The following is a 27604-nucleotide window of genomic DNA, read 5'->3' as shown; positions in this document are numbered from 1 at the left end:
CCGTGCCGCGTGTTCTGCTATGATTTGTCTCTTTCTCTCACACTTCTCCGCGCTCACTAATCTTCCGCTTCTTTCTGGACCAGATGGACATAGTTAAGCGCGACGAAAAATTCATTAGGACGAACTTAGCGTCTCGGGAGCGCATGAAATTCCTACCCAACAGAAATTCGAGTACTTTTTACATGACTTTTGAAAGACGATTAATGTGTCGGGAGAATTTAGAGCTCTTGAAATCTCCGCTTTTATCGTCTAGTTGCGCTGCTACACTTTTACCTCTTTTTATCATCCTCTATACCCAAAGATGCATACACGACCGTGGAGAAATTGCATAAGACGATTTCACGCTGAGTTGAATCGTTGTGAAAGTTGTTCAAAGTTCCAAATTCCGGGAGAGACGCTGCGCTCCGCGCGGAGCGTCTGTTTTGTGAACGATTAATACGCGGGGAATGACAGCGGAAAACTTGTCTTATTTTCAACGCAACTGTTCCACTGGGTCAGAACAGATTGATGAGAATATTCCCAGCGCGACTTTTAACAGTGGGAGGAACTTTCAATAAGAACGCTCATCTCGAGCTTCCAATGCTCGAGAAGTATCTCTCGCAAGCAAAGTTGTGTGCATCTGTTTTACGAAAACGCTATTAAGGAGTGATACCACGGTCTTTGAATTTTTTAAGCCGATTATATGTCCCGGTGAGTCGTTACAGAAAAGCGTTATTCTCTTCTTCTTTATTCTCATTTTCTACCACGTAGATGCATCATTTTACGCTCCGCTGATGAGAGTTCTGATTTTTCCGGGCGAACTGCCACCCAGTGAAATACATAAAAGCTCGTTGCCAGTTTTCACCATTATTTTTTCCAATAGGAAATGAGTTCTCGATTAATTACAGTTTTCATGAATTATTCAAAGCTACTTTTCCTATTGGAACTACCGGAAAAATAATCTGTAACATTTTTTTTCCCTTGGCATCGTTCTTACTTCCCCTGCTCCAAATCTAATATCAACCAGCAGCGTTATTGCACAATCTTCTTTTCCTCCTGCCCACCGAGAAACCCTCGAGAATGAATGAATAAGAAAAACGATAAATCAAGCATAAAAGTTTGCGGACGATCCAAAACAATAATCTACACCAACTTTCTTTGTCCTTTGAATTTAACGCGCAGGGCCTTCGTATATTACGAGGGAAATTCTAGTAGAAACCAGAATGCCTGAGTGTTGGACAAGCGTGCTGTGTGCATTAAAGAGACATTAAAGGAGCGAAGGCTCTTCTTGCAGAAATGGAACAGAGAGAACCGTGTACATATATAGCATAACGTCTGAGGAAAAACTGAGACGCAGCCTCTTGGGCTCCCTCGTACTACAATACAGCGAGAGATAACTCCGAAACGATGACAACGAGAGAAAAGTGGCTGAGAGGGTTGCGCCTTCTTCTCTTCATCTCGCAGCCTTCTTTTCCCACTTGTCGGATTATTAAACTCCCATCTACATTGTGAACTGGAACTCCCTATTTTTCAAGCTGCCCTCTTTATTCCTCGTTATCATAATGTTTTTTCATTTACATGGTAATTTTGGAATTTTGTCTTTTTTCTTTGTACACGTCGCAATATCGATCCAATGGGCTTTGACTCGAGGATGAAAAATGCCATGTAAATAAATTGTTTTTTTTTTTTTCAGAATATATACGTAGATTTGACACTTGATCTGATTGTCAATGAATGTTTTCACTGTCTCTCTGTGTGTCGAGTTTAGAGACGAGCGACGAGTGAATTAAACATTAAGAAATCTACAATGGGGATCGTGTGTTTTTTTGAAACTTATCGTTAACTTGAGGCGACGAGGACGTGCCCAAGAGTTAATAAAATCAATGGTCCGTATTACCCAGGGGATTTACGCCTGGCGCAAACTTTACTTTTTTTGCGATATCCTCGCTTTTTTCCTTCGTTCCGGCTGAATGACTCGAGGGAGAGGAGGGCAAGTTTCATCGACGTTAAAGACCTTTGCCAAGACCTTTGGTTCTCGATGTGAGCGTGCGAGAGGAAGAAAATGAGAAGGGGCAACTCTAACTCCGCGAGCTTCGACGCGAGAACTCGCTCGAGCGTATATAAGAAAAATAATAGAAGCGGGAGAAAACGGAGTAAAATAGTATGTGGGCGTGTGAATGTTAAGCTTCATATATACACACACGTATATATGAAAATAGGATCGGGTCCGAAGAGAGTCTTGATTATAAAAGATTTTTTGGCGAGAGTTTGCTTGCGAAAAAGGCCAAAAACCTTGCCGCACGTAATAACGTATACTTTAATAACGGTTCGTAATTCTTGGAGAGCCTCGCTGGCGCAATCCCACATAGTGCACTCGAGACTCAAGACAAAAAGGAACAAATAGTAAAGCCGACAAAATCTCGGCCCAAACTAAGCTTCGGGGGATGAAAATGTTCCTCGCGCAAGTTCAATTAAAGAAAAAAACGCGATAAATTCTCCTTTCTTCCGATTTATTTTTTATTTTTTTAATTTTCTTTTTTTACCCATCATGAACCGTCCTCTTCGTGGGACATGGGATTTCCGCTCTCAATCCCGTACTCTTCGCTCGCCGAAATCCGTTAATATATATGCAAATGAAGTATATATTTGATAAATAATTCAGTTTTCGGTTGAGCGTCTCCGAGCTGTACACGAGAAGGAAAGAGAGAGAAAGCAAATCACCAAAGCTGAGGACTGTGCGCCACTAATTTATCTGGCTTCGCCTCTCCTTCGCGCTTCTCTCATTCCTCTTTTTTCATCCATTATTCTACTGTATGTTCGGAATAAAAAGTGCAGTGAAAAACCGGTAAAACATCACGCTCTTTTTCATACAGAATTAAAATTAGTAGAGTTTATTTTCAATCGAGCTAAATTCAATTATTCAAATTGATGAAAAACTTCACTTTTTCCATGGAACTAAAATTTCGTTGAAAAGAATCTCATGTCAACTCTCAAATTAAAAGGTATCATTCATTTTTTTCATTAATCTAGGAATACTAATAGCGTATTTGCATGGAATAAATGAACAACCATTTAGGACAATAAATTCAATTATTCGAAGTTGAAACGAAATTTCAAATGGAGCCTCGTGTAGGACATTCAATGGGAAACCAATACAACGAGTTTTCTCAATTCATACTTTTCTATGACTGTATATTATTCCAACGTAGATATACAAATTTGCCAATTTTACCTTTTCTCTCTCCCTCCCTCTCGATCTGTCTATCTCGCGAGCACACGTTGATGCCTTCGACGTGCTTAAATGACAGACTCTGATTACGCGAGACTAACGTGACTGCCGCGATGCGTTTCCCCTATGGATAGACAGGTTCGTGCCGCACTAAAACCACCCCAATTCAGCCTCACGCAGCGCGTTCCCATCCGGAAACCTAATCAATTTCATAAGTCGCTGCGACACTATGCACTCGAGAGAGGATAATAGGACTTTAGCGTGTATCCTTCTACCTCTCGAATAACTCCGTGCCTGCATGTGTATTTACGTGGACCTCTGTGCGGATGATTATGTACGAGCTCCGACCAACACGTTTTCTCGTTATCGTCAATTCTCGAGATCCACCTTTCGAGTACAGGTCGATTTGTAATTAAGGAAATGCCAAGTCTTCCACGACGCTTGATTTTATTTCTTCGCGCATAAACAAAACTAAAGTATGACAAACGAATCTTTCCTCTGGAGAGGAATGAAACTAATTTTTGTTCTGCTGATAAAAACTTGGCATAACATTTATAGAAGTAGGGAAAAACGTCAGATGTTCGCGTCGCATTAACTTTACGGTACAATGCCCAGACTGGTTGATTTTCTACTTATATTCTTTTTCCATGAAACTTTCATTTTGTAATCATCGGACAGAAATAATCTATGCGTTTCGATATATCGAGCAGAGATGGGGCTCGAGACTATATATACGAATATCAAAAATTTCTAGAGTGACATTGCCGACTACTGTGTGGAACAAATAGGGTCTCATTGACCCGTCGTTGGCCAGGCTGAACGGTCACTACTAGCAATATTAAGCGACTACGTGGGATTCCTTTTTGCTTCTTTTCCGGCTCCTACGCATGACGGCATGACTTATAATCATTATTCATCAGCGGAGTTTGCCAGGATAAAGTTTTTTTATTTTTCACGTGAAAAATCAAAGATTATTTTATTTTCGTATACTGGCGCTCACATTTTATGCAGATCGTTGACGACTCAAATTATCCTTAATTTTGAACGTTTTAATAAATCTGAATAGTTCTCATTAATATAAACCTAAAAAACGACTGGCACTTAAAGTTTTGGCAAAAGAAAAGAAACTTATTTCTTCCCCTAAATACAAGAAATAAATTAACTCTTCTAATACTTGATTACGAACCAGGTCGCGTCATCTGTTTCGCAGAGTTTGAACAATATTATCGACTGGCGAGGGTTGTTGCGCAACGGTAGGTAAGAATACGTGTGCATGGGTACATTTTCATCTCTACCAACAACATTCCTACCAAAGTTCAATTCTGTCGAAATCGCCTCGACCAAAATCAAGAGACGTCGCGCCAACCCTGTCGCATTTAATAGATCCTCGAGTATGACGTTTTTTTTCATTTATACCCGAAAAATCAAGTCCCGTAACACAAGTTGTAATCCAGACGTGCATGTGCATCGATCATTAAAATATGCAGAATTGTGACATCAAAACCATTGTTTGTCATCTTTGATGTAATTACTCACGTTACATAGGAACAGTCCTCGATCATCTCACTCACCTTTTTCCTCCACGATCCTCTCGCTCTCCCTCTTCTCCTCTCCGGTCCTCTTGTCCTGCTCCATGGTTCCGATCATAAAGAGCTTTTCACATCTCTTCAACGCACATTTCTTCCAACGTTTTTCTTCATGGTTCCATGTATTTAACTTGTTTCCACTTCACCTTATCAGCGAGAATCGTAACTCGTAACTGATTCATTATCACAAATTTATATTCTCGTTGGTCTCTTTTTATTTGAGGACGAACTTGGGTTCTTATTAACCAAAAATTCACCTTTATATAGACGCGAGAGAAAAAAACTTGTCATTTTATTTTACTGATCGAATATGAAAATTAACGTTAACGAAAAAAAGTACACATTTTCGGGAAGCTTTGTCCCACTCTACCCTAAGTTTCTTCTATCAAAAAACCGTTTTTTTTCGCAAATGGATAAGCCAATGTCGAGTAACAGAAACATTTGTAGCGACAATCTGTACCACCGTTTCATGGAGAATCAAGCGTGCCCGCGTGGGTGCACGCGTGTTCGGTTGCTCGCGTCCTATTGTTAGCATTTGACTAGTAAAAACTATTCGCAATGCTGTACATAGCTGCGGTTATGCGCGTTGCGTGCATTGCTTAGCGTGCAGCGTTAGCAACTCCGACTTATCTGCATGGAATCTTGCCTGCGCGACTTCAAAGTGATACAGAAACTGTATCGAACTCGGAACTGTGTCTAACTATCGATATATATATATATTGAGTAGATTTACAGACTTGTCCGTCTTCGATTGCCGACAACCCCATGGCTTTGGGAACGTGCGTTTGGTGCTTTGCTTTGCGTTGGGTTGCTCGGGGTAAGGTTGCATCTTAGCTCGCTTGCGTTCACGCGCGCGTGCGAGCATACACACGATTCTCGAAGCTGTGTGACACAGGTGTGACGAGAGATTGTTTCTGTTACTGGCTCTTGCCTCGATAGCACTTTTCATGAACCGCAAAAATTTGAAAATATTTTCATTATTTGAATTTATTATTGAATATATTTTATTAAATTCATTGAATTTTTCATTAAATTTTAACTCTCATATTCGTTCCGTTGTGTACGACGCGCCTTTTTTTACGTCCACGATCCTACATTTTTTCCGTTCTTTTACTTTTTAGTGCTTATTTTATTTGTAAGATATTCCTTTCACGAACCTGAATATTATACAATGGATTTTAAATTACTTCAAAAATCGTAAAATTGTATAGATGTACATATATCTATATATGCATATATAGATATACAGAATGCCTGTTCGCTATTTTGATCGTTCGCTGTTTCGACCCTCACCCGTAAAATTTATATGGGAGCTTATAGAGATTACATCATGACCACCATTTCCATTCATTAATTCATATACTAAGTAATTCTAAAATTCTGATACAAACTGTCTCGCAGATAAGAAAAATGTAAAGAATCCATAGCAACGATAAAAATAAAAAGGGTTACAGAATGCTTAAGGAGAGTGGCTACGTTCGTCAAATTGATAAGAAATTGATCAAATTTGGTGATAATGTTCTTCAACATCAAGTGCGAAGACACAATTTTTTTCAAAATTTTCTTCTGCTTAGTTATCGAGTAATTACGCATTAAAGCAGATTTCTTATGCCCGGAATGTATCGCTATGCTTATACACGTGAACTTTAGTGATCAATTACTCGATAACTGTACAGAAGAAAAATCTTAAAAAATTTGTATTTTCAAATTTAACTCTAAAGAATATGTTCACCAAATTTTATTAAATTCTTATCATTTTGAAATTTTTAATGTATTTTACATGGTTTAGCATGGCAACATTGTATCGTCCCTAGCCACCCTCCTTAAAAGAGGCTCAACAATAGAAGTTGAAAAAATGGCAGAAACTTATATAAACGCGACTTCTCAAAGGTTAGCGATCAGTCAAAATTTCGAGTGCTCCAATTTGAGGCACCAAAAAATACGGTCATGGGAAAGGAATACCTTAACTGACCATTATTTATTAAAAATTCCATCGACGTTTTTGATTAATTGAATAGTAGGAAATTATCATTTTAGTCACTAAAGTTAAAGTAGAATTTTACGTGTCGTATTGTGTGCTCTGTTTTCTCAATTTCAATGTAACCTACAAACGATAATACGTAGCGTTAACCAACCGAACAGGCGCTCACGGTCACGCTCCGCGTCACCCCACGCCCGATAAGCGGTGAGTGAAGCGAAACACGTTGCGCTCTCTCTTGCCGCGCGCTCTCCTACCTCCTACCGGTGTCCGCTCCTTCCCCCACCGCTCCTACCCGTCGGCGGCTGGCCGAGCGCCTTTATCCCCACTCCGCTGCCGCTACTGCTACGGAGCGAATTACACGGCCGAGCGATCAAGCGTAAACGCGTGGAATGTAAACACGTGATGAACGTAAACAAGCCGAACGAATTATCCAAAATCTATTCGAAAATATTCACCGACCGATTGCCACAATTTTATCAATAAATGTATGCACCGAACCGTAAAAAAATTACCATCATCCAATAAAAATATGCACTTGTGGCGTTCCATATTTTTTTTTATTTTTAATACAAGTCGTCAACCTCTGGAAAACCTGCTTTACCAACAAAAGTGAGGTAGTAAAACATAATTAATATGATAGAAAATTTATGGGGTAGAAATATTTTCTTGCAGATAATGAATCACATGGTAGATATTTTTTTAATTATTCATTTTTCTTATACAATCATTGCGGTTTATACATTTATCAATAGAAATTTTATGATAGAAATTAGGTAGTTTTTATGCGGTAGTTGTACTATAAAAATCAAATTTATTGTTCAAAACGAGTTCTTATATGTTTGATATGGAGTTATGACGCGGTAGTATTTGATCATGGTAAAAAATTAGGGGAGTCGATTTTTTAGGTATAAAGGATTTTCGGTATAGAAATGTTTCTGATAAAGATGTAAATGTGCCGTACATAGGAAAGAACGAACTCTTAATGGGAGCATGATAAGAAAAAAGAAGGAAAAATGGAAAGCACAAGTATACTCAAGGACCATAAAATTTATTTATGCAACTGAGGCTCCTTGGGCTATAATATACTCCGTCAACCAACATAACACACATGAATAAACTTTTCATTGGATATATAAATATATTTATATACATGAGCAAAAAAAAAGAAAAAGAAAGTACATTTACAAGCTATACGACGTTACAGACGTTCGACTAAGGGAGAAAGAAAAGTAGTAAATAAACTAAGAAATATGCAAGGAACTCGTAGAAAAAGAAAAAACCGAAAAAGCCTATTCTACGAGATTAATTTTGGAATGTCTCCCAAAAGCATATTGAATAGCTTAAAATTTATTTGGTTTTGCGTCGATGATTGGAGCGATCCGACGAGACAATGGAAGGTTGTTTTTAATTCTTATGGATTTTGTGTGATTTTTTGTTCATTTTTTTCTGTTTCAAGCTTTTCAAATAATTTCGAAGAGGAAACAAACGCTTTTTATGTTTACGATCATGGATCATGAAATGCTGCTTCACATACTCCACTGTTTCTTTCTCGCTCAAAAGGAAGAAAAAAGGCGTCGCGTCGACGCGCAGCAACAATATTTGGTACAGGTACAGGCATTTTTCGTGGTTTCTCCAATAATTTTGTATTTTCTCTGTTTTCTTTGTGTACGACGATACCATTCAACCGTCTTTTTGGTCAGGCTAAGATTTTTTACTGGCCATTGCTATTCCCAATCCAAGAATACCTGCCAGTCCAACAATCACACCACCCGCAACAGCCATTCCAACTAAACCCTCTGTAAATAGAATTATTTTAGCAGAGACACTAAAAATACTGACAGGAATCATAACAAAAATTGAATCCCTACAAATTTCTAAGATTTCTAATTATACAAAGATCTCACCTTTCTCCATTTTCTTTTTTATCAATGTTTCCAAATGTTGAACTTGCTGATTTCCAGGCTCAACTTGCAGGAAAGCTCTAACATAATGAAGCGCCCTCGTATATTCCTTATGACAGAAAAATAATTTTATTTTCGACACCCATAAATTCTTATGAAATTTTCACATTGGGTTATTGATACGGAATTGACCAGTGTGCGAACTTAAAAACCAAAATCTGAGAAAAAGCCTCAACAGCTTTTTAAATAAACTCAATCCTGATAATTATTTTATGTTCAAGTCAGTCTTTTTTGACTTCTTCCTTTCATGGTTCATTTTAATAAGACGGTTGAAAATGGATCTCCAGTTTAGTTTAAATGTAAGGCAGCTAGTTTTCTACGGAGAAGTCACTCATCTTAGTAATCTGTCTTTAATAGTTCAGTCTCAAAAGCAGATAAAAAAAAGAAGGAAATGAAAATATACTTTCAATTTTTAAAACTTTCCAACGCTTCCGACCATAAAATTCAGTTCTTGACTTTAATACATATTTTGAATCATCAGTTGAGAAAAGTAATTATAGGGAATAAAGAAATTAGAAAAACCTTTAGTCTAGCATTGCCGATTGCCAAATAATACAGGCAATCCCTTTTTTCACTCTCTCCATGATTATTGAAGAGATCTTCCAGAAGGATAATTCCCTTTTGTATGTCAGCTGTATATTTACTCCTGACAAGACACCAAGCGTATTCAAATTGAACTTTTTGTGATACGTTATCCGAAGATTGTAGTTGTTGGTTATAGGCGCATTCAAATTTCTGGAATGGATTGTAACAAAATTAGAATGTTTGATTGGAACTGTTAATTTTGGATACTAGTAAAAATGTTGTGTCAAATTTTGTTCCATATGTGTTCAGATAATAATGAATTCGAGACAATTGGAGGAAAAATTATTAACGATTTCGAGCAAGCGATTCATAGTAATTTGTTTTATCGATTGGCTTGACTGAAATTGAGTTCATACACGTATTACAAATAAAGTAGAGATTCATACGTAAAAACATGCATGACGTTTGCTGGAAAAAATCGAAGATATATCATCGAGATTCCACACATGAGTCATCGATCATCATAAATTATAACCTAACGAAAAAGAATCGCATCCAACGCCATTGTCGGGTAAGGTTTATCGTATAATCTAATGAAATCTAGCAAGTCTTTTGCATACAACCGGTAAACAAATTTATACCAACCTTTAAATCTTCGGACGAGACTATTTCCTCTAAAACGTCTTCCATCTTTCACTAAGATTTCGTCAATGTCGTCGGTCAATCTAACTCCAAAAAATTATTTTGTTATCTGATCCCTGATCCTCGATATTATATTTCACCGTAATAACGTAACAACGGTGGCACGATGAACTACAAAGGTATTATTATTATTATTATTGTTAGCTTCAAGACAATCTTTCGCGAGCAATGCTGCGCGAGAAAGTGACATAAGCTGGGAGACCAATTCAGAAAATTGGAGAATGTTTTTTTTTTCGATCTCCAGATCACAGCAGAAAAGCATAAAATACTCCACTTTTTCCTCTGAACAAATGGCTTGGACTACATAGCTGTAGGCATGAACGAAACTCTGTTGGTAAAAATGCTACCCAATATTTTTGCAACATTAATTATTTGTATTAAAAAATTACAACTCGAAGGTATTTTCCAATATTATTTCTTTGTTCAGAAATGATTTTCAATATTATTCTGCAATTCATAAAATTTTACATACCGACAAACTCATTGCTATACCAAGGAACGATTCGTAAATTTTATCACGGGAACAAAGGAATGTAATATGTTTGTGATGTACATTATTTGATTTAAAAAAAAACTGATGGGATCCAAACATGAAAACTCTTGAATCAATTACACTATATAGAAGTATTTTAACCACCAGATAAACTTTGCTATAAACAGTACTTTCAGTTTTCCCATCAATCCTTTGGTTAGAAAAAATCCAAAAGACCCGCGTAGTCCCGCGTACCGCAATGCACAGTATTAGCTGTTATTAGTTTGACGGTACGGTACGCAATACCCAGCAGTACCGCAACCGCAGTACGATACGATACGGTCACGGTCAACACGTGCCACTATCAACGTGTAAATGTGCAAGACGTGAAATTGCGGGTGCACTGAATAGAAATTCTAATTTTATATAATATGTTGGAACCAACGACACATGCTCTTCTCAAAGGGCGAGTTATTCTGGCTAGTTCTTCACCGAGACGACAGGAAATCATTCGAAATTTGGTTAATAGTAATACAATATTAAATCGATTGAATTTAGGTTATGGCAAAAAAGTTCAACTCAAACAAAATTTACTCAATTTTGAAATTTCACGTTTGCTACATTATTTGTCATGAGAAATAAATATACTCCGTCAAACAATAACACAGTCTATTTCTCAAATGTCAGGGAATCAATGCTGAGTGTATACCGTCGAGTTATGACGAGAATCTCGACAGAAACAAATATTCAAACCATGGCGAATACGTTCAAGATTTGGCTTATTACAAAGTGCAGGAAGTGTGGGAACGTGTTCAGAAAGATGAACCACCTCCAGTACTCGTAATTGGAGCTGACACGGTCGTTACAATGGACGATAAAATATATGGAAAACCAAAAGACGAGTCGGATGCATTTCGCATTCTTTCTTGGTATTTAAAATCATTTGTTTGACTCCATTCATGTGGCAAAGACCTAGCCTCAAAAATGAATGTTTTTTCTTTCTAGTTTAGCCAAAAAAAATCATACGGTTTACACTGGAGTATGTTTGAAAACTCCCAAATCGGAAATAAAATTTTATGAGAGTACAACAGTCCAGTTTGGTGATATATCCGAGGAACAAATTAAAGCTTATATCAAAACTGGAGAACCTTTGTAAGTTTAATCCCTACAGTATGCATTTTACAGTGATACAAAACTATACTTTGTACGCTAGGTTTGAATTACATTTTGTGATCTAAAATTGAGGAGTCCAGCTCACGAATACGCACAAATCTCAAATTTTAGGGACAAGGCAGGGGGTTATGGAATTCAAGGCGTGGGTGGATGTCTGATTGAAAAAATTGATGGAGATTATTACACCGTGATGGGAATGCCACTCTACTCGTTGATTAGGCATTTGAACAAGCTGTTTTCTAGCAAATAGAAAAAAATTTCATTCCATTGATATTTCATACGATTGAGCTTCGCCAAATGTAATGTACAAAGGTGATGATAAAAATATGAATCGAATCACACAAGAGAAAGACTTTGGGCTGGAGTCCTTCCACAAAAAAAAAATATTTAATTTATAACGATCGATAATAAAACGCAGTGGCATTAACATGATTGTTCGGTGTTGATAGCCTGAGTGTCCACCTTCGTACCCTCATTCCCTCCGTTCCCAGGACCATAATTTCCGCCATAATTGTTGTTCCCATTCGGATACGACGTGTGGGAGCTTCCACCGCCGTAATTTCCGTGCTCTCCGGTGTACGGTTGCCGCGTAGTTGCTGGTCCTTTGGATCACAAAATGACACATTCGCTCGTTTCGCACTCTCAGTTTTTCGTTCAAGACTCAAAAGCCCTTACCTTTGGAGCATCCAGGAACGTTGGCCGGCCAATCACACCCAGTTATTTTCGGGTTGAATACAGTACCGGGACACCACAGGTTTTTATGAAGGTCCCCCCTCTTTCTCAATGCAGAAATTTCTCACAAACCCCCGGATACGTCAAGTATCCGCTGTACCCGGGAGGATTAATAAATTTGGAATCGTGGATTTTTTGGACGATTAAATTTTCGTCAATGTTCAAAGGTTGGATGAACGTTCGATTATTTGTAATTCACTGAATTTTATTCCAAGACGCAGAAAAATAAGGAAAGAGTATGAATAATGAATAAATATTTATCGAGTTCTGTATTTTATCACGGAACGTTTTAAGCTACACGTGGCGTTCAGGCCCAAAGAAGTATATACCAATTGCCTACACGGAGCTTTTTGAAATCAGCTTCCCGTTGACAGATCACATTTTTCACCCACTCGTTGCAATAAAGAGCTTTCGAAGCATTCAGTTTATTTTGGTATCCAAAATAGATTCTAGTTAAAAACAATTATTTTTAAATGCTCCCTGGCATCCTAAATGAGCATCTTATGTAGAGAAATTCCAAAGGGCTATACACAGTTCCATCAAAACAGACTTGTTAACATGGAAAACAATTTCATCAACGATGATTGAAGTACGAAAGTGGATTTACTCCACGAATAACTTCATATTACAGCCAAGGCGCCCAACCCGCGTATGTGCGTCCCAAAATGTTCAGATCGGTGGCCTGCTCGATAAGGCATTGAACCTGTTACGAAAAATGAAGCAAAAATTCGCATAAGAGAATTCGTGTAAATCATTCGTAAGCAGCATGGAAATATACCTGTTCATCGGGCGATAAGTTTTCTTCCATCATCGAGGATCTTTTAGAATTATCATCGGAGTCCGTACCATTTACGACTTTGGTATAACGTGAAAAATATTTTTCCTCTGAGTGATTCTCTGCCAATTGTTCCAAAATAATAGTCGAAGGTTTGAAACCATCGAGTTTCTTCGACACGAATTCGACTTTTTTCGTAGGAAGCCATTTGATTTCTGACAAATAATCAAACAGAAGTGTTCAATGAAAAGCACCTGAACGTGTTTTCACAACGCTATTGAGAACAAAAATTTTCAACGTACCAGTTTCAGGGTGCTCCGTTTCTTGAGACATTTTAAGGATGTGTTCCTCCCAGTTGAGAGGCTCGTGTGCAACAACGTCGAGGCAAGCGATAAGAGACCCTTTGCTGTTTCCAAGTGCTCGAAGTACGTGGATCATGGTGTTCCCCATCGAGTCATACGCACCGAACGGTTCGAGTAACCCTTTGATTTGCGGTGTGAGTCGAAAAGGCATGAGTTCGGGGACGGACTGATCTATACCACCGCCGAAAGCGGAGCCAAAGTCGATACCCAAACAGCGTCCAGATTCGACGGCTACAAGAGTGTTGTCAGGGTGACGATCGCCGATGCCCAGGATCCACTGTACGATCGACATCGTTGCATAACTGGAGATAAAATTGCCGCGGATGGACACGAAGCTTTCGATGCACGTGCTCAAAGCCACGAAAGTTTTTCGGAGAGTGTCGAGTTCGGTTTTGCTCATTAACTCTTCCATCTTATCGCGCACGTCCTCGTGCTTGTATTTAAGGAGAGCCTCTTTGTACTGAATCGAGCGAGCGCTTCCTGGGGCAGCTCTCCTGATCCACTGCTCGTAAAGAGTCTCGAGCTGCCTGTGCCGGTTGTTTTCTTCGCTATTAATCGAAAAATCGATATATTCTCTGAGCGTCTTCGTCCCATCGATCCACTGTATGAGACCCAACACTCCTGAAAGTGGAAACACCTGATACGTGTCGATGGCCAATCTTCGACGAAAACACGCAGGATCGAACCTCAGTTTGTCGTTCATTACGTCGAATATCTGTTCGACTCTCTGATCCAAACGCAAATCTTCGCCAAATTTAACCAAAAAGCGATAACTTTTACCGTCATTCGCCAGTATCGTTATTCTGATCGGCTTGCGAATCGATTGCATCACTCTCACCGTAGACTCGACCTTGATCATTTTTGCGTGATAGCGGGGCGTTGGTTTTCTGTTCGCACCGTACTGTCCGGGCACTTCGATGTCACGCCCCATGTAATCGTTCAACCAAGGGCTGTAGAATCTCAAGTCCGTTTTGTCACGACGTTTTCTCGACGCTTCGTCAACGCGCTTAAGAATCGAATGGACTCGTTTCACGACATCGTGCTCCGGCGCTTCTACCATCGCTTCGATCTCCGCTTCGAAGGAAACAACGAGATCTTCGAGTGCGTCACCGCACAACGATGAGTGCGCACGATCCGAATCGTCCGGATACAATTTGCTCTTCAATTTATCAAACGCTTTTTCCCTGTCGACGATGAAATTTTTCAAAAATTCGCAAAGATAATGTTGGACGTAGAGTTTGGGTGGAACGACGTATTCCAAGGCTTGTAAAAATTGATTGAACTCGCGCTTGTCAAGGAGAAAAGTTTCGAGCTCGGGGAGGAAGGGATTTTCGGTTATTTTGGGGCAGGTGTCGAGCACGAGACGGAGAGAGTAAACCATCGCGTTGGGATACGCCTCGATCATCCTCTTGACGATTGGCTTCACCAACGATGCATTCCTCGTGCTCAAATGCGACAGTATCTGGGTTTGCCAAATAAGAAAACGCCAGGTTTCCACGTTGGCGGATTCCTCGAGGAATATTTCGGGGACACCGTCGTTCGATAATACGCTGCCCTTCAACAAACATGGAAAATAGTACGTCGCCTCTTCGGAACCGCAGCTCATTGCTCTCAAAGTTGAACGCACGAATTCACGGGATAACTGAGCATCGCCGTTACCCAGCGATATGTTTTCGTAACAATATTTCGAAAGACGCAAATGACAATCGGCCGCTTTGGGCGCCAAGTTACAGCACTTGAGGAGGTTCGTCAAGCAGTAATAATTCAACGCGTCACCAGGACTGTTGAAGTCTATGCGCTCCGTGAATATGTCCTGGGCGATGCTCGTTCGGGACGCCAGTTCTTCAAAAAGTTCTCTCTTCTCGTCGGCGAGTTTGGCGAGCGCGACTGCGACTTCGCTCAGTAATTTTCTCATGGCAATTTCGCACTGGAGAGTCGACGAAGGGGTGTCCAATATTTCGTGGATTTTCGTCCAGGCTGAGGAATAATATTTTATTATCTGAGAGCTCTCGGTGCTCCTTTGCGCTTGTAAAAATCTGAATTTTACAGCATCGAGTTCATACTCGCTGAGGAACTTCGAAGGGCGATCCTGCAGCTGCTCGTCGACGCGCAGGAGATATTTTTTCGTCAAGTGCTCGTTTTTCTGACGCAACGAACAATCGACGAGCCTCAACATTTGCTTCAATTTGGAGAAACGAATTTCTTCAACTAGATCGATACTTTCTTGACTATCGTCATTTCCAAGAAGGTTTATCAGGCCATCGGAAAAGTAGGATCTGTAAGAGATCTCGATTTGCCGAGGGAGTAAGTCGTCTTGGCTCGAGGGTGTTCGGTTATTCCACAGTCTCGTTAGTTCTCGAATGCTTTTCGGTAGATCGGGGCTGTCGAGAGTCCGAAGGTATTTGTCCGTGTCATAAATCCTGCGGAGTTTATCGACGGCTCCGAATCTGAGGGGAACCGCCAAAGGGCTGAGGCGGAGCCACGTTTTTCGGACATTCTCCCAACTGCCGTTGAGAAAATCGCGAGATTTTTCTGGCCTTTTCTTGCAGATAGCAACGGCGGTCTCTTCGCCGTAGGTTTCCTTCAAACTTTGGTAGCTCGTCGGATCGTTCAGGAGAGTTTCCATGGCCAACAGAAACTCGCGGTTGCCGTGTCCTTCCAAAAGTCTTTGGGTGCAAGTCCGAAAGAGCCAGGGCGCGAGCCATCGCGATTCGTCACTGCTGGGCGCCAACAAATTTCCGAAATTCTCGTTCGTCCTCGTCTTGATGTCGCGTTCGAGCAGTTTCCACTGTCCCAAGCGACTCAAACACTCGAAAGCACCCTGAAGACAATGCTGCTTCGTTTGCGTGCCAACTTCCGACTCGAAAGCTTCGCGATAAAACTTTTCAGCCGTGGCCCAGTCGTCGGAAGCCCTTGCGAGGGAAGCACGGTGCAGCTTCTCTGTGAAAAGATCGCCTCGAAATATAGCGAGGACGACGTCGAGCTCGTTCATCGATTCGTACAGTACAGCCAACTCGATCCACCGCTCTTTCGTCTCTTCCTTTTCTCCGGAATCCGTCACGCGCGCTCTTTTTCTCGGAGGTTCCGAGATCAGCGTTTTAGGAATCAAACTCTGCTCCACGAGGATCGCACCTTTGGCGTGGAGACGATCAGCTCTCGCAACTTGGGCGACAACCGCCCAAGGACACTCGAGTCCGCGAGCGTCGAAGAGAATCTCCAGAACAGTGGCAACCGCGCCCCCATTTTCTCGCCCGTCTTTCAAGATCCTTGTGAATCTTTTGGAAACTTCATTTTTATAAGTTTCCATCTCCTCGCAACTTTTCGTCTGTTGGATCATCGAACGGGAGAGCGTTACCAAGAGGTCTTTACACGCGTGCTCGTCTCTCTTGATAAGTTCCTGCAGAGGCTCCAGGATCGTCGAGTGGCGTATTTCGACATCCGGGAAGTCACCGATTCGATATTTCCGACGAAGCCTCACGCGACCTCGTTGTCTCGCCAGATATTCTCGTCGATATTCCATTTCCCTCGTTCTCTTCGATTCCTCGCGTTTTTTCATTTCCACCGCAACGTCCGACCACTCGGCGAGAAATCTTCGGGAAACTTTGTTCCTCGGTAACGACGGAACTTCGGGTACGGCGAAAACAGCGTTTTCGGAGATGTCGCTGCCCGAATTTTCGATCGTCGGAGCCGCGCTCAAATACGTTGTTTCGAATTGGGCCGCGTCTGTTCCTCGTAAGACGTAATTTCCCTGGCTGTCCCGATCGTTCCAGGAGGAAGCTCCTGCCGCGCAACTGTACTGGGTGAATCGTTGGTGCAATTGGCTCGCCAGCGATGGCGCGTACAGCGGTATCTTCGATCCGTAATTCCTCGGTTTCCAGGATACGGATATCTCGTGATCGTTGTACGTACAACCGTGCAGAGGCTCGAACATTTTTTTGTCGCAAGTTACCGATTTCCGGGTGAACTCGAGGAGCATCAGTGTGATTATTTGCAAAAATTTTTTCTCTACTCCGCAGCCGTAGGTATCGAGAATATCCAAAAATCTCTCGGCACATTTGTCTCGCAAGCTCACCACATCCGACCAGAATGAGAAGGAAATTTTTTGTATTTCCTCCGCCGGGTCCAAGAGGCCGGACAGCAAAACTTTTTTGCTGATGTTTAGCGTCTCGTTGTTTTCCTCAGCGGAAGCGATTTCTTCGGAGGAATACTTTTTGTAAACCTTGACAAATATCTCGTGACACGATCGACGATATTGGAGAACCTCGTGATCGGAGTAGGGAGCCGCGAGCTTAACGAGACTCGACAATTCTCGTGGCTCCAAAACATCGACCAGTTGATGGACGATCTTCAAACATATTTCTTCACAGGACAACACTTTGTTTTCCAGGAAAGTATTGAATCGCATAAAATTCAATTCCTTGACGATCTCCTCCCTGGTGATGTTTGGTACGAGGAGGGAAAATACCTCGAGACATTTGACGATATTCGTTGGCTCGACTCGGAGTCGGACGGAGGAAACAAACTGAAAAAAATCGGGAGCCAGATCGTTGCAAGCCTTGCAAAGCGAGTGCACGCATTTGAGGAGCCTGTCGGGCTTGGAAATTCGCATTTCGCGAAAGACGCTCGAAACTTTTTCAGCGATCGTAGCTTTTCGTGATTGAAGCAGCTCCTCGTTGCTCGAATACTTGAGGATGAGCCCAGCAGCTTCGTAAGATTGTAAAACCGTCACTTCCTCGATCTTCCAATCGGACAAGCAGTGTACAACGAACTCCCAAATGTCCGCCCTGGCAACGATCTTCTCGGGCATTCGATTCGTTAGAAATATGAGAATGAGTTTAAGAGCGGTACGGTCGTCGCGTGAAATACGATCTTCCAGATTTTTCGGCACGACGAGACAATCGTGCCAAGCATCGACGACCATCTCGACCAAACTCAAATTATATTTTACGATGTATCTCGTCGGTGCGGCGGTGCTTTTCTCCACGAGATGAGCGAACATCAATCTCGCCAAATTTTCTTCCCTTTCCGTACCGGGAACCGATATTTCACGCCAATCCACGAGCATCACGAGGGCATCGGTAATGAGGTAATTCAACGAATGAGTTTCTTTGAGACACCGATAAATCGTGTTCGTAACTGGCTCGAGAAAGTGTTGAGCGTACGGGCGAAATATCGACTGAGTGTTTAGAACGATTTTGAGCAAAAAGAGACGAACGTTCGGTTGCTCCGACCACATCGAGGCGCGGAACTGCCCCATCCACTTTGGCAACTGAGTCTCGTCGTTCTTGGCACGAACGTTCTCGTTCATGTGTCTCAAGAGGCCACAGACGAGGGGCATGCATTCGTGCTCGTTCAGATCGTCGATCTCCAGTGTCAAAGTCATCCCCTCACTTTTTTCCGAATCGATGTTTTTTCGTGGTATCAGATTAACAGAATTGAGATCGTAGGCGGAAATATTTTCGTTCAAAGTCGAGGTAGCGAGGTCGTAACTCTTGATGTACGAATAACGATCGTCGTTCCTTCTCTCAAGGCCCGAGGCTTTTTTTATGTTCACCAATTTCTCGCGTTCTTTCGGATACTTTTTCGAAGTCTGAGACAAGTCGTATTTCCTCTTAACGTCGATAATATTCTCCCAGATCAATTGATTCTTTTCACGGTTTTCACCGAACACGGCGAGGTAAAATCTGTCGTCGTTCGTCGTACTGACTATCGTAATGCAGCATTTGTAAGCGGCGCAATGCACGAGGCGAACGATTTCTCGATCGTCGCCTTCCACCGCTCTTAATTGTCTCACCGGGAGTGTACTGCGGAATATTTGACGCGACAATTTTTCGTCCTTGCTGCTTCCCGGGCTCCGAGTCTCGAGCATCAAACAACTCTCCGAAGAGTCTATTCGGTCTCGGGACAAATTGGCGAACAGTATTTCCATGAGATTGTACGAGGCTATTTTCGAAACGAAAAGTTTGCTTCTGTCGTGAACATTCATCGTCGTTTTTTCCATAATCGTTGAGTAAATCTCTCGGATGTTCCGCTCGAAAAATTTCTCCATTGATTCGTGCGTGCACTGACTCAGGGAAGGCAGCAAAAAATATCGCAAAACGTCCAGTCTCTCGTTCGCGTTTGTGCGCGTCATGAAACGATTGTAAGTGACATCAAGAGACTTGGAAACGTTCGAGATTTCCGAAGCGTCGTAATAGAGCTTCAAGTACCCAGTGATTTTGTCATCCTTGCAAAAAACCTCACCAGCTCCGGCCGAAAAGTTAATTACAGCGTCGAGGAGAATCGTCGACCTCGTCACGGGCAACAGCTTCAAGAGAACCTGAAAATAATTCATCGTCTCTGGAGTCGCACGTTTTTTCTCGCTGCTCTCTTCCGGACTCGCGAATTTTCGCTCGTTTTTCAGATTCCCGAGAACTGCTGTGATCTCCGGATTTTCGCCGGACCTTTCGTTCACCAAACAAACGAGAAAATCTTCCAATAATCGAATCTTGTACTTGAAATCCTTGCACGACACGAGCTCGCCCATTAACCAACGATACGGATCGGAATCGCGCTCGATCAATCGATCCCTCCTCAATCTCACGACTATCGCGTAAATATTTAAAAATATGTTTCTTCGATGGTCGAGATTGTTAACGGATCTTTCGAAAACGCTGAACTTTCCAATTATCGCGTTCGCACAACTTTCCATTATTTCTTTGTAATCGCTTTTGTTGCGTTGCAAATGGAGCACGATCGCTTCGACCATCCTCAGCGAGTTGTCGGGATCCACTTTTACCGAATTTTCCAACAGATTCAACGTCGCTTCCGGCTCTTTAAGGAAACCTTGCACGATTGGGGCTTTGAATAAGCTGAAAAAATATTCCCCGTGCGTTATAACCGACGCGTCCGATCGGTGGAGCTTCCTCTCGTTTGTCACAAGCTCAACGACCTTCTTCGTCGTCTCGATTTCATAATCGGTCAGCAACAGCTCCACGAGACTTTGTAGGTAAATTTTCGTCTCCGATTTCGGATGAAAACACACGAGCGTTCCGAACTCTTCCTTCTTCAGAATATCGAATATTTTCTCCATTTTTTCGCTCGCCTCCGACGTAATACTCTCGCAATCGTTACAGATCTTCAAAATCCCACATTTTCTCAAAAGTATGACACCTTTCAAGCAGTTTTCGTGGATCCATACTTTGCTGTCCGTCATGTCGTCGAATTGGAACAATTTTTTGGCAAATTTGTCAATCTCGTTTGCGAATATCCGAGTCATCCGAGTCACGAGTTCTGGGGACAGGATGTTCGCAGCTTTTTTGACGAGGGGCTCGAGCTTGGACGGAAGTTGTTCGGTGAGCTGCAAATTGCTCGAATCGAAGCCCAGTTTTTGAGGCTTCATGAGACAATTGGCAACGAAAGAGAAATAATTTTCGCTGAATATCGCATCCGGAATGTAACTCGAGTTTGTGGCTTTGACGTCGAGGATTACGAGGATGAAGTCGAACAGGGTCAAGATCGTTTCGCATCTTTGAGTTTTTGACTTTACGATCTCTCGGAGATCGCTGGTTGCCTTATTTTCAACGATGAGAGAATCGACTATCGAGAGGCCTTCCATGAGGAAATTCTCGATGCGGTTGAAGATTATCATTTTTTGTGGATTTATCTCGGTAAAGAGAATCTCGTGATCGATCAAGCGATCCTGAATGAGCCAAGTGTACAAATCCAGAGTTCTTTGAAACGCCATTAATCCTTGGTCCGTCGTAGTGCTGCAGTTGACGCTGGAATTTCCAATCAAAATTTCGTTCAGGCCGACGATTTCGTGAGTTTTAAGATACTCGGAAAGGATGGCTTTAGGCGAGTTGGCTCGTTGAACCGTCGGCGAGAGAGCGACGAATAATTGTTTACATTTTCGTCGACAAATCCGATCGAGAGAAGTGCATTGCTGAAGAATCCATTGAAGAGTCTCGATCATGGTGGAACCTTCGAAACCAGGAGGTCGAAGTCGACGTGAATCAGTTCGATTGAAAATTCTCGATTTTTCAATGAAAACTCTCTGCACGTGCTTGATGGAATCGTCGATTCTTACATCGTCACAGCCGTCGAGGCTTCTAACGAAAGCGTGAAAAATAACGAGCCAAAAAGTGTTGACGATCTCGTCGTTTTCGCGAAGTATTCGATAGAGATGATTGAAAGCGATGGCAGCAGCGACGCGTTTCCTCGTAGATGGATCGAGAGCGGACTCGACGATTCTACGTACGATGAGCTGAATATTCGTGGGGCATTGGGCGAGCCTCCTGTCCGAAGATTGTTTGATCGACCAGCGAACAAATTCCGCGAGATAAACGGCGGATACGTCGCGCAACGAAGAATTCGTCTCGTCGCTGAGGCCGTCGAAAATGGAATCGACGAGATGTATCGTGGTGAGAGAATCAAGCATGAAGCTTGACGTCAGCCAGTGCGTGAGCTGGATCACCAAAGGATGAAAAAGTTGCATTATGACGTCGTCGGGGTCGCAACCGAGTCGCAAGAGCGCTGGGCAGACGCTTTCGTAAAGAGCAGAAAATCGATCTTTGTCGTAAGTCAAAAGGGGCACAGTTTTACCGAGCATGAACGCAACGATCGTGTGAAGTACTTCGCAAGCTGCGATCCGAGTGCTTCGATCACCGGAACTCTGCGCTAATTCGATGATCCTTGGCAGCATGGAATCCAAATTGACATCGAGATCGGTGTCAGGAAAGGGCATCGGATATTTCAACAAATCTTTTTTGCTCCAAGTAGCTCCGGTCTTCAAAGATCTCGAATGTATGAATTCCGACATTGTTTCATTGTCCAGAGCACCGAAGAACAATAAAATTCTCTTTTGAAACATTTCCACTGTTCTTTCGTCGTCGACCAAAGTGACCACATTTTTTGCTCCTTTCCCACCTCTTCTTCGTCTCGTTTCATCAATGTCCTGGATCAAACGTTCCGAAGATTCCTCGCTCTGGAGGAACATCGCGAGACACGGGACGATCTGTGAGATGAATTTTTTCGGACATTCCGCACCGAGATACTCGTGCCAACGCTCCAAAGCTGTCAGCGCTGCTGTTGCGATCTCGTAATTAGTCAGCCCGAGATTTAAGGATATCTGGAACGCCGGGACAGCACGATCGACGATACGGTGGACAAAAGTCTCCGGGATGTTGAGGACGAGTTGCAAGCAAGAGATTTGCAGCTCCTGAGGATAATGCGGCAGAGCATCCATTACGTTCCATAGATATTGTAATATAAGGTTGAACGACTCGTTGTTGGAGAGCTTGATCGTCTCGTCGTGAAGAAAAGCCCCGGACGATGCGAGCGTCGCGTTAACGAGCTTATAAAAACCGGATATCAGCGGATTTCTGTACGAATTTTTTATCAACTCGTAGATAAATTTTTCGAGCACATTTGACCACAAAAAGGTTTCGATGCTCGGTAATATCTCCACGTAAAGATCGACTAAATTGAGGAATATACGAAAATCCGATTTGTTTGAAGGCACTTGCAAAGTTTCTTCGTCCTCAAAAAGGCTTTCGTTACTTTTCGCCGATACGTTCAGGTTCAACGTGTTCATGAGACGAATGCAAGTTGTCACGACCTCATCCACCACCATTTGCAATGCCGCTGCTCGCGTTTCGTTGTTTTCAGTAGCAAATGAGTAATTTTCTGGGTTCAAAAGCCCACGCCAAAGAGGAACGTAATCTTTGTACGTTATCGGATTCTCTGTTGTCCCGCTTATGTCACGTTGGAGATCAGCATCAATCAACAGCATGTGCGAACAACTCCAGACGATGCCGTCGTACACTGCAAAATAAAGAAATTATTATTTCATTAGTTTTTCAAAGGTCAACCAGGTTTAAAAAATTTCGATGTTTTGAATTGCAGACAGTCATTCAGACATTTTTTCTTCTCTATTTCCGTACACTTATTTGATTTCCTCATGTTTTCAAATATTCGTGTGAAAAAAATTACGATTTTGATTGCTAAGTAGGAAGATTAAGTTTGAGATAAGCATACATATGTTCGTAATGAAGTCTTGATAAAAAATCTCCTTGGTGTAACGGACGTTGATGATAGTCCTGTTAAGGGAAAAAGTCGCGTAACGTTGATCGTCGATCGATAGCTCGGGGAAACGTTTGATCATCAGTGAGCACAAAGCTGTGAGGGCTCTCATTTGATCGATGGAAACATTATCCAGAAATCTGATGATTCTGGAAAGAGCCTCTTGATAATCGGCCAATTCCTCAAAGCACGTGTCCTCGTCATTCTCACTAAAAACAAAGCAAATGGTTTAATTTAAGTGAAATTCGTGTTGAGGAAAGTTGAATGAAATTGACTGTACCAAAACAGAAATAATCTGCAAATATTCATTGCGATAAGGCAATATAATGCACAACTACAAAAAAAAATTGCGAGGCAAAAAAAATTCTAAGAAATATTCACGAAAATGAATATTTTACGTATAAATAAAAGTTACTTTAGTAATCTAGTAATCTCGTTTCCTTGATATCTTCATACAATTTCTACGATATAGATTCCATACCGAGAATACAAAGGACTCGAGCGTCGAACAATCAGTGAAAACATTTCTTCGACCCCTGCCGAAGCCAAATATTGTTTACATGGTTCGATAATTTGACTGAATCCGTAAACGACAAGTCGAAGAACGTTTGACGGGACAACATCACGTTCCAGGCTCCTGAAAAATGACTGGTGCAAATCCTGTAATAGAAGTTAATTGAACAATTGAAAAAAAAAATCGTTTCATAATGCACTTTTAATAAAACATTGAAAAAGAAAAGAACATACGAGAAAAACTTTTTTGTCTTGCGGAGAGTTTTTCCGTCCAAGAACACTGCCCATGGTTCTGTAGAAATTTCTCAAAGCTTCCGTCGCAGAATCTCCGTAGACTCCATTATTAACAAAAGTTTTCAAGGTGATGTGCCAAAATTGATAATCTTCATAAACATGTTCGTCAAACAATGACAAATGATTCGATAATAATTTGACGACTTCGAGCATCAAACTTTTGTTCTCTTGATTCGCTTTGGAGTTGCACAGATTTTTCAGTTGTTTGTAGAGCGATGAAGATCCAATTGACCCAGAATCATCGACGTTTGGTGGAAAATTATGCAACATATTGTTCAGGGATTCCACGTATGATCCGAAACATTGGACGGATTTCTTCGCTTCATACTGCAGCATATTTAGAATTCATAATTTTTTTTATAATAAAGATTGGACGAATTTGAGTAGTGAATGGATGTATTTGAGATATTTTACCGTCTCTTTGAAATCAGCCATCAATTGACGGAGTATAGTTTTTCCATGATGTGCAAAAGCTTCTGTTTGTGGAAAGTACAGCGATATTACGGATAAGATCTGAATAATCAGTCGTCTTTCTGCAAGAGAAAAAAAATGAGCAGTGAATATCTCCCTCGAGAACTATTAATAAATATGCTTTCTCAAATAACTCTTTCGATAGGAAAACTGTACTTTTGATAAAACGGATTCTCAAACATGGGAATTTGATGAGTACAAATATCATTGCTCTGAATTACACAAATGACGAATAATTCAACGATATGATTACCTTGAATGGAATACAGATGCAATTTTTTTACACACTCAATGACGATAGGATGAAAATCCAAATCGAGCGATTTGAAGACTAGAATTAATTCTATGAAAGTCGTGACCGCAGCTTTCTTCAAATAGCAAGATGATTTTATAATGAGAGCCAGCTTGAGAACGGCCTGAAACAAAAACATTGATTTTGTCATGATAATGAAATTTGCCTATTTTAAATGCAGCAAAATTTAATCCTTACCATAGTCGGTTTTATATATGGCCTGTAATCATCCGCACATTGGTTCATTATGGGAATCAAAAGTGTAAAAGTTTGATTTATTGCTGCTTCCAATTCTTTGGTTATGTGCACTTGTTCCAGAGCATCCGCGAGAAAAGCCAATAGTCCCTTCCGCTCGTCGAAAAGGATACTTAAAATCACTCCTAATTTAAGAAGCAAAAATGGAAAAATTTATAGCTTGAATTACTACAAATTGAGGATTTTTTATGCTGCAAATCTTATCGTAGAATTTCAGGTGACAACTAGAAAATTTTGATCTCATATCGGCTTGAAGAAATTCTTAATGAAGAAAACATATGTGACAAAATTTAAGACAATAATAATCCACTGTCCAAGATATATAACAATTTGTTACCAGCTAAAGAATTTGTTATTTTATGTAAATTTTATAGAAAAGATTTCCCAAACCTTTTTCACTGGCAGGAACATTTTTAAAATATTGATCACATTCCTTCAATATAGCCGTCATTTCTAACCACGAAGATGACATTCGTTTGGTTTCAAAGATGTCCATAAATTTCTTGATTGAATCCATCATGAACTTCTATTTCTTCAAAGGCCAAAAGTTCAAAATCCCGCCAATTGACAATGGTGTATTCACTGTTGTTTTTTATGTATATTCAGGTTATGTTGACGTTGACATTAAAAAGTACACTGGTTGATTACCAATTCGACCGTCCATGTTTCCGAGCATCGATTATTTATTAAACGACGATTCTAACTACATTGATATATCGTTATTCGATAATATCATTTATATTACATTTTTTGATATTTACGCGCGATTCGGAAAGCGACCAACTACGCATTTTACGCCGGTGACTGACAGAGATGTCTCTTCGTAGGAGATATGTGCATGCGTGCGTACAAGTGTACATATTCTCCTCCCGCTTGGCAACCGCGTTTGAAAATTCAAATTCATTGAGCGATGGGCACGAATATTCCACTTTATCTAGAGTCGCAGCAGCGACTCTGAGACAAGTATTTATGTTATGACGAGTTGCTGTCAGAGACTCTTTTTATACCGGAGCGATAGCGTTTCCAATATTGTTTTCGAATATTTTCAAAAGTTGTTTCTTTAATATAATTAATTAATTGTAGTATTTCAGAAAATATAGTGAGTTGAAGTATTTTTTATTTTTTTTTCTTTTGTTCGGTGATAACAAAATTTTGAAAAAACGGGGGGTATAGTTCCGAAAAACCCATACCGCTTTTTTCCTTGAAATTTCGTATCCACCTATGTATTTTGACATGCTAAGCACAAATATGACAATGAAAATTGGTAAAAATTTCACTTTCGTTTTAGATTATAGAAAAATACACATTTTTTGTCTCAAACCATTTTTTTCAGGAAAAATGAGAATCTTTTTAAGACAACGGAAGATCCTTCATGGAAAGTATATGGAAAGTACGAGTTTACATATAGTATATAAAAGTTCTATTATTACAAGTTACGGGACTTTTTTCCGGTGCTTCTTCTTTTTTTCTTTTGGTGCACGCATCGATTTTTTTATGCCTCAACTAATCGACCTTTTTTTTACGTCTTCATTATCGAACGGATAAAAAATAATTTTTCAAACGTCTCATGGATATGGAATCGTCTTGATTCGTCAGCCCCAATACCTGGAGATTAATAACCGAAAAAAACTCGATGAGAAACAATAAAAAATGGGAAAAAGTTAAATTTTCAAATTTTTATGAAATAAAATACGTCGAAAAGAGGGAAAAATGTTTTCGCGATAACTTCAAAGGGCGTTATGGATTATTTTCGTTGAGTAACGCAAAAGGAGTCGCGAAACCTGATGTCCTCGAAGCGAAGCAATCCTCACGGTGGCGTAGCTTCTGTACTGGAAACCAACCTGTGACGGTGGGAGATGAAAGAAGGAAAAATTATGGATTTTCGTGCTTAGATCGAACGCGATGAATATTTGGAAATATTTCGTATGCCAATTGTCGTCATTTTCTGGGTCAATTTTTCCTTATTCCATTATTAGCATATCTTTTGAATTTTGTTAATACAGTTGGATCTAAACGTCTGTTTAAATAAGATTGACGTAGATGATAGTGTCTAATATTGGCTATAAAAAGTCGAATTCAGAACTCAATCGAGTCAAAGTCTACCTGGAACCTTACAATTAGTCAATTGCTTTTGCTAAGAAAGGCAAGTAAGTTTATTTTTTTTTGAATAATTTTAACCAAATTTGGAAAAACATTCCGTCAATTCTCACGATGTTTGAAAAAAAAAATTTACTCAAAGG

At 40.8% G+C, this 27604-nt stretch overlaps 3 protein-coding genes across 4 annotated transcripts; 1 reads left to right on the top strand and 2 right to left on the bottom strand.

Moving 5' to 3' along the window:
• Positions 1-7455: 7455 nt before the first annotated feature.
• Fis1 (fission 1 protein) lies at positions 7456-10165 on the bottom strand. The gene is made up of 4 exons (XM_043415892.1): positions 9907-10165; positions 9259-9471; positions 8680-8785; positions 7456-8571 (listed from the first exon to the last, which is right to left on the bottom strand). The coding sequence occupies exons 1-4, from the start codon at positions 9949-9951 to the stop codon at positions 8477-8479; spliced, it is 459 nt and encodes a 152-aa protein (XP_043271827.1). The 5' UTR covers positions 9952-10165; the 3' UTR covers positions 7456-8476.
• Positions 10166-10744: 579 nt separating this feature from the next.
• LOC122408825 (dTTP/UTP pyrophosphatase) lies at positions 10745-12035 on the top strand. 2 transcript variants are annotated; one of them, XM_043415890.1, is made up of 4 exons: positions 10745-10956; positions 11123-11364; positions 11441-11587; positions 11720-12035. In XM_043415890.1, the coding sequence occupies exons 1-4, from the start codon at positions 10867-10869 to the stop codon at positions 11856-11858; spliced, it is 618 nt and encodes a 205-aa protein (XP_043271825.1). In that variant the 5' UTR covers positions 10745-10866; the 3' UTR covers positions 11859-12035. The 2 variants fall into 2 exon arrangements, with proteins under 2 accessions (XP_043271825.1, XP_043271826.1); XM_043415891.1 differs by having other exon boundaries at positions 10747-10963.
• A 492-nt stretch (positions 12036-12527) lies between these two features.
• Positions 12528-26992, bottom strand: LOC122408824 (DNA-dependent protein kinase catalytic subunit-like). Its single transcript, XM_043415889.1, has 10 exons — positions 25755-26992; positions 25308-25489; positions 25071-25233; positions 24761-24879; positions 24287-24673; positions 24021-24199; positions 23495-23748; positions 13418-23281; positions 13119-13330; positions 12528-13043 (listed from the first exon to the last, which is right to left on the bottom strand). Exons 1-10 carry the CDS (start codon positions 25882-25884, stop codon positions 12966-12968), a joined length of 11568 nt encoding a protein of 3855 aa, XP_043271824.1. The 5' UTR covers positions 25885-26992; the 3' UTR covers positions 12528-12965.
• Positions 26993-27604: the final 612 nt, after the last annotated feature.

Source organism: Venturia canescens, chromosome 4, assembly GCF_019457755.1.
Source record: "Venturia canescens isolate UGA chromosome 4, ASM1945775v1, whole genome shotgun sequence".
Lineage (NCBI taxonomy): Eukaryota > Metazoa > Arthropoda > Insecta > Hymenoptera > Ichneumonidae > Venturia > Venturia canescens.
This window is presented reverse-complemented; position numbering and strand designations above follow the sequence as displayed.

Coding starts and splice junctions, on each gene's coding strand:
- Fis1 (XM_043415892.1), bottom strand. CDS start 9,951: ATGGAAGACGTTTTAGAGGAAATAGTCTCGTCCGAAGATTTAAAG. Junction 9,472..9,906: donor TCTCGTCCGAAGATTTAAAG/GTTGGTATAAAT, acceptor AATCCATTCCAG/AAATTTGAATGCGCCTATAA. Junction 8,786..9,258: donor TCGGCAATGCTAGACTAAAG/GTTTTTCTAATT, acceptor TTCTGTCATAAG/GAATATACGAGGGCGCTTCA.
- LOC122408825 (XM_043415890.1), top strand. CDS start 10,867: ATGTTGGAACCAACGACACATGCTCTTCTCAAAGGGCGAGTTATTCTG. Junction 10,957..11,122: donor AGGAAATCATTCGAAATTTG/GTTAATAGTAAT, acceptor CTCAAATGTCAG/GGAATCAATGCTGAGTGTAT. Junction 11,588..11,719: donor ATCAAAACTGGAGAACCTTT/GTAAGTTTAATC, acceptor CTCAAATTTTAG/GGACAAGGCAGGGGGTTATG.
- LOC122408824 (XM_043415889.1), bottom strand. CDS start 25,884: ATGATGGATTCAATCAAGAAATTTATGGACATCTTTGAAACCAAACGA. Junction 24,880..25,070: donor GCATCTGTATTCCATTCAAG/GTAATCATATCG, acceptor TTTCTCTTGCAG/AAAGACGACTGATTATTCAG. Junction 13,044..13,118: donor ACTTATCGCCCGATGAACAG/GTATATTTCCAT, acceptor TTTTCGTAACAG/GTTCAATGCCTTATCGAGCA.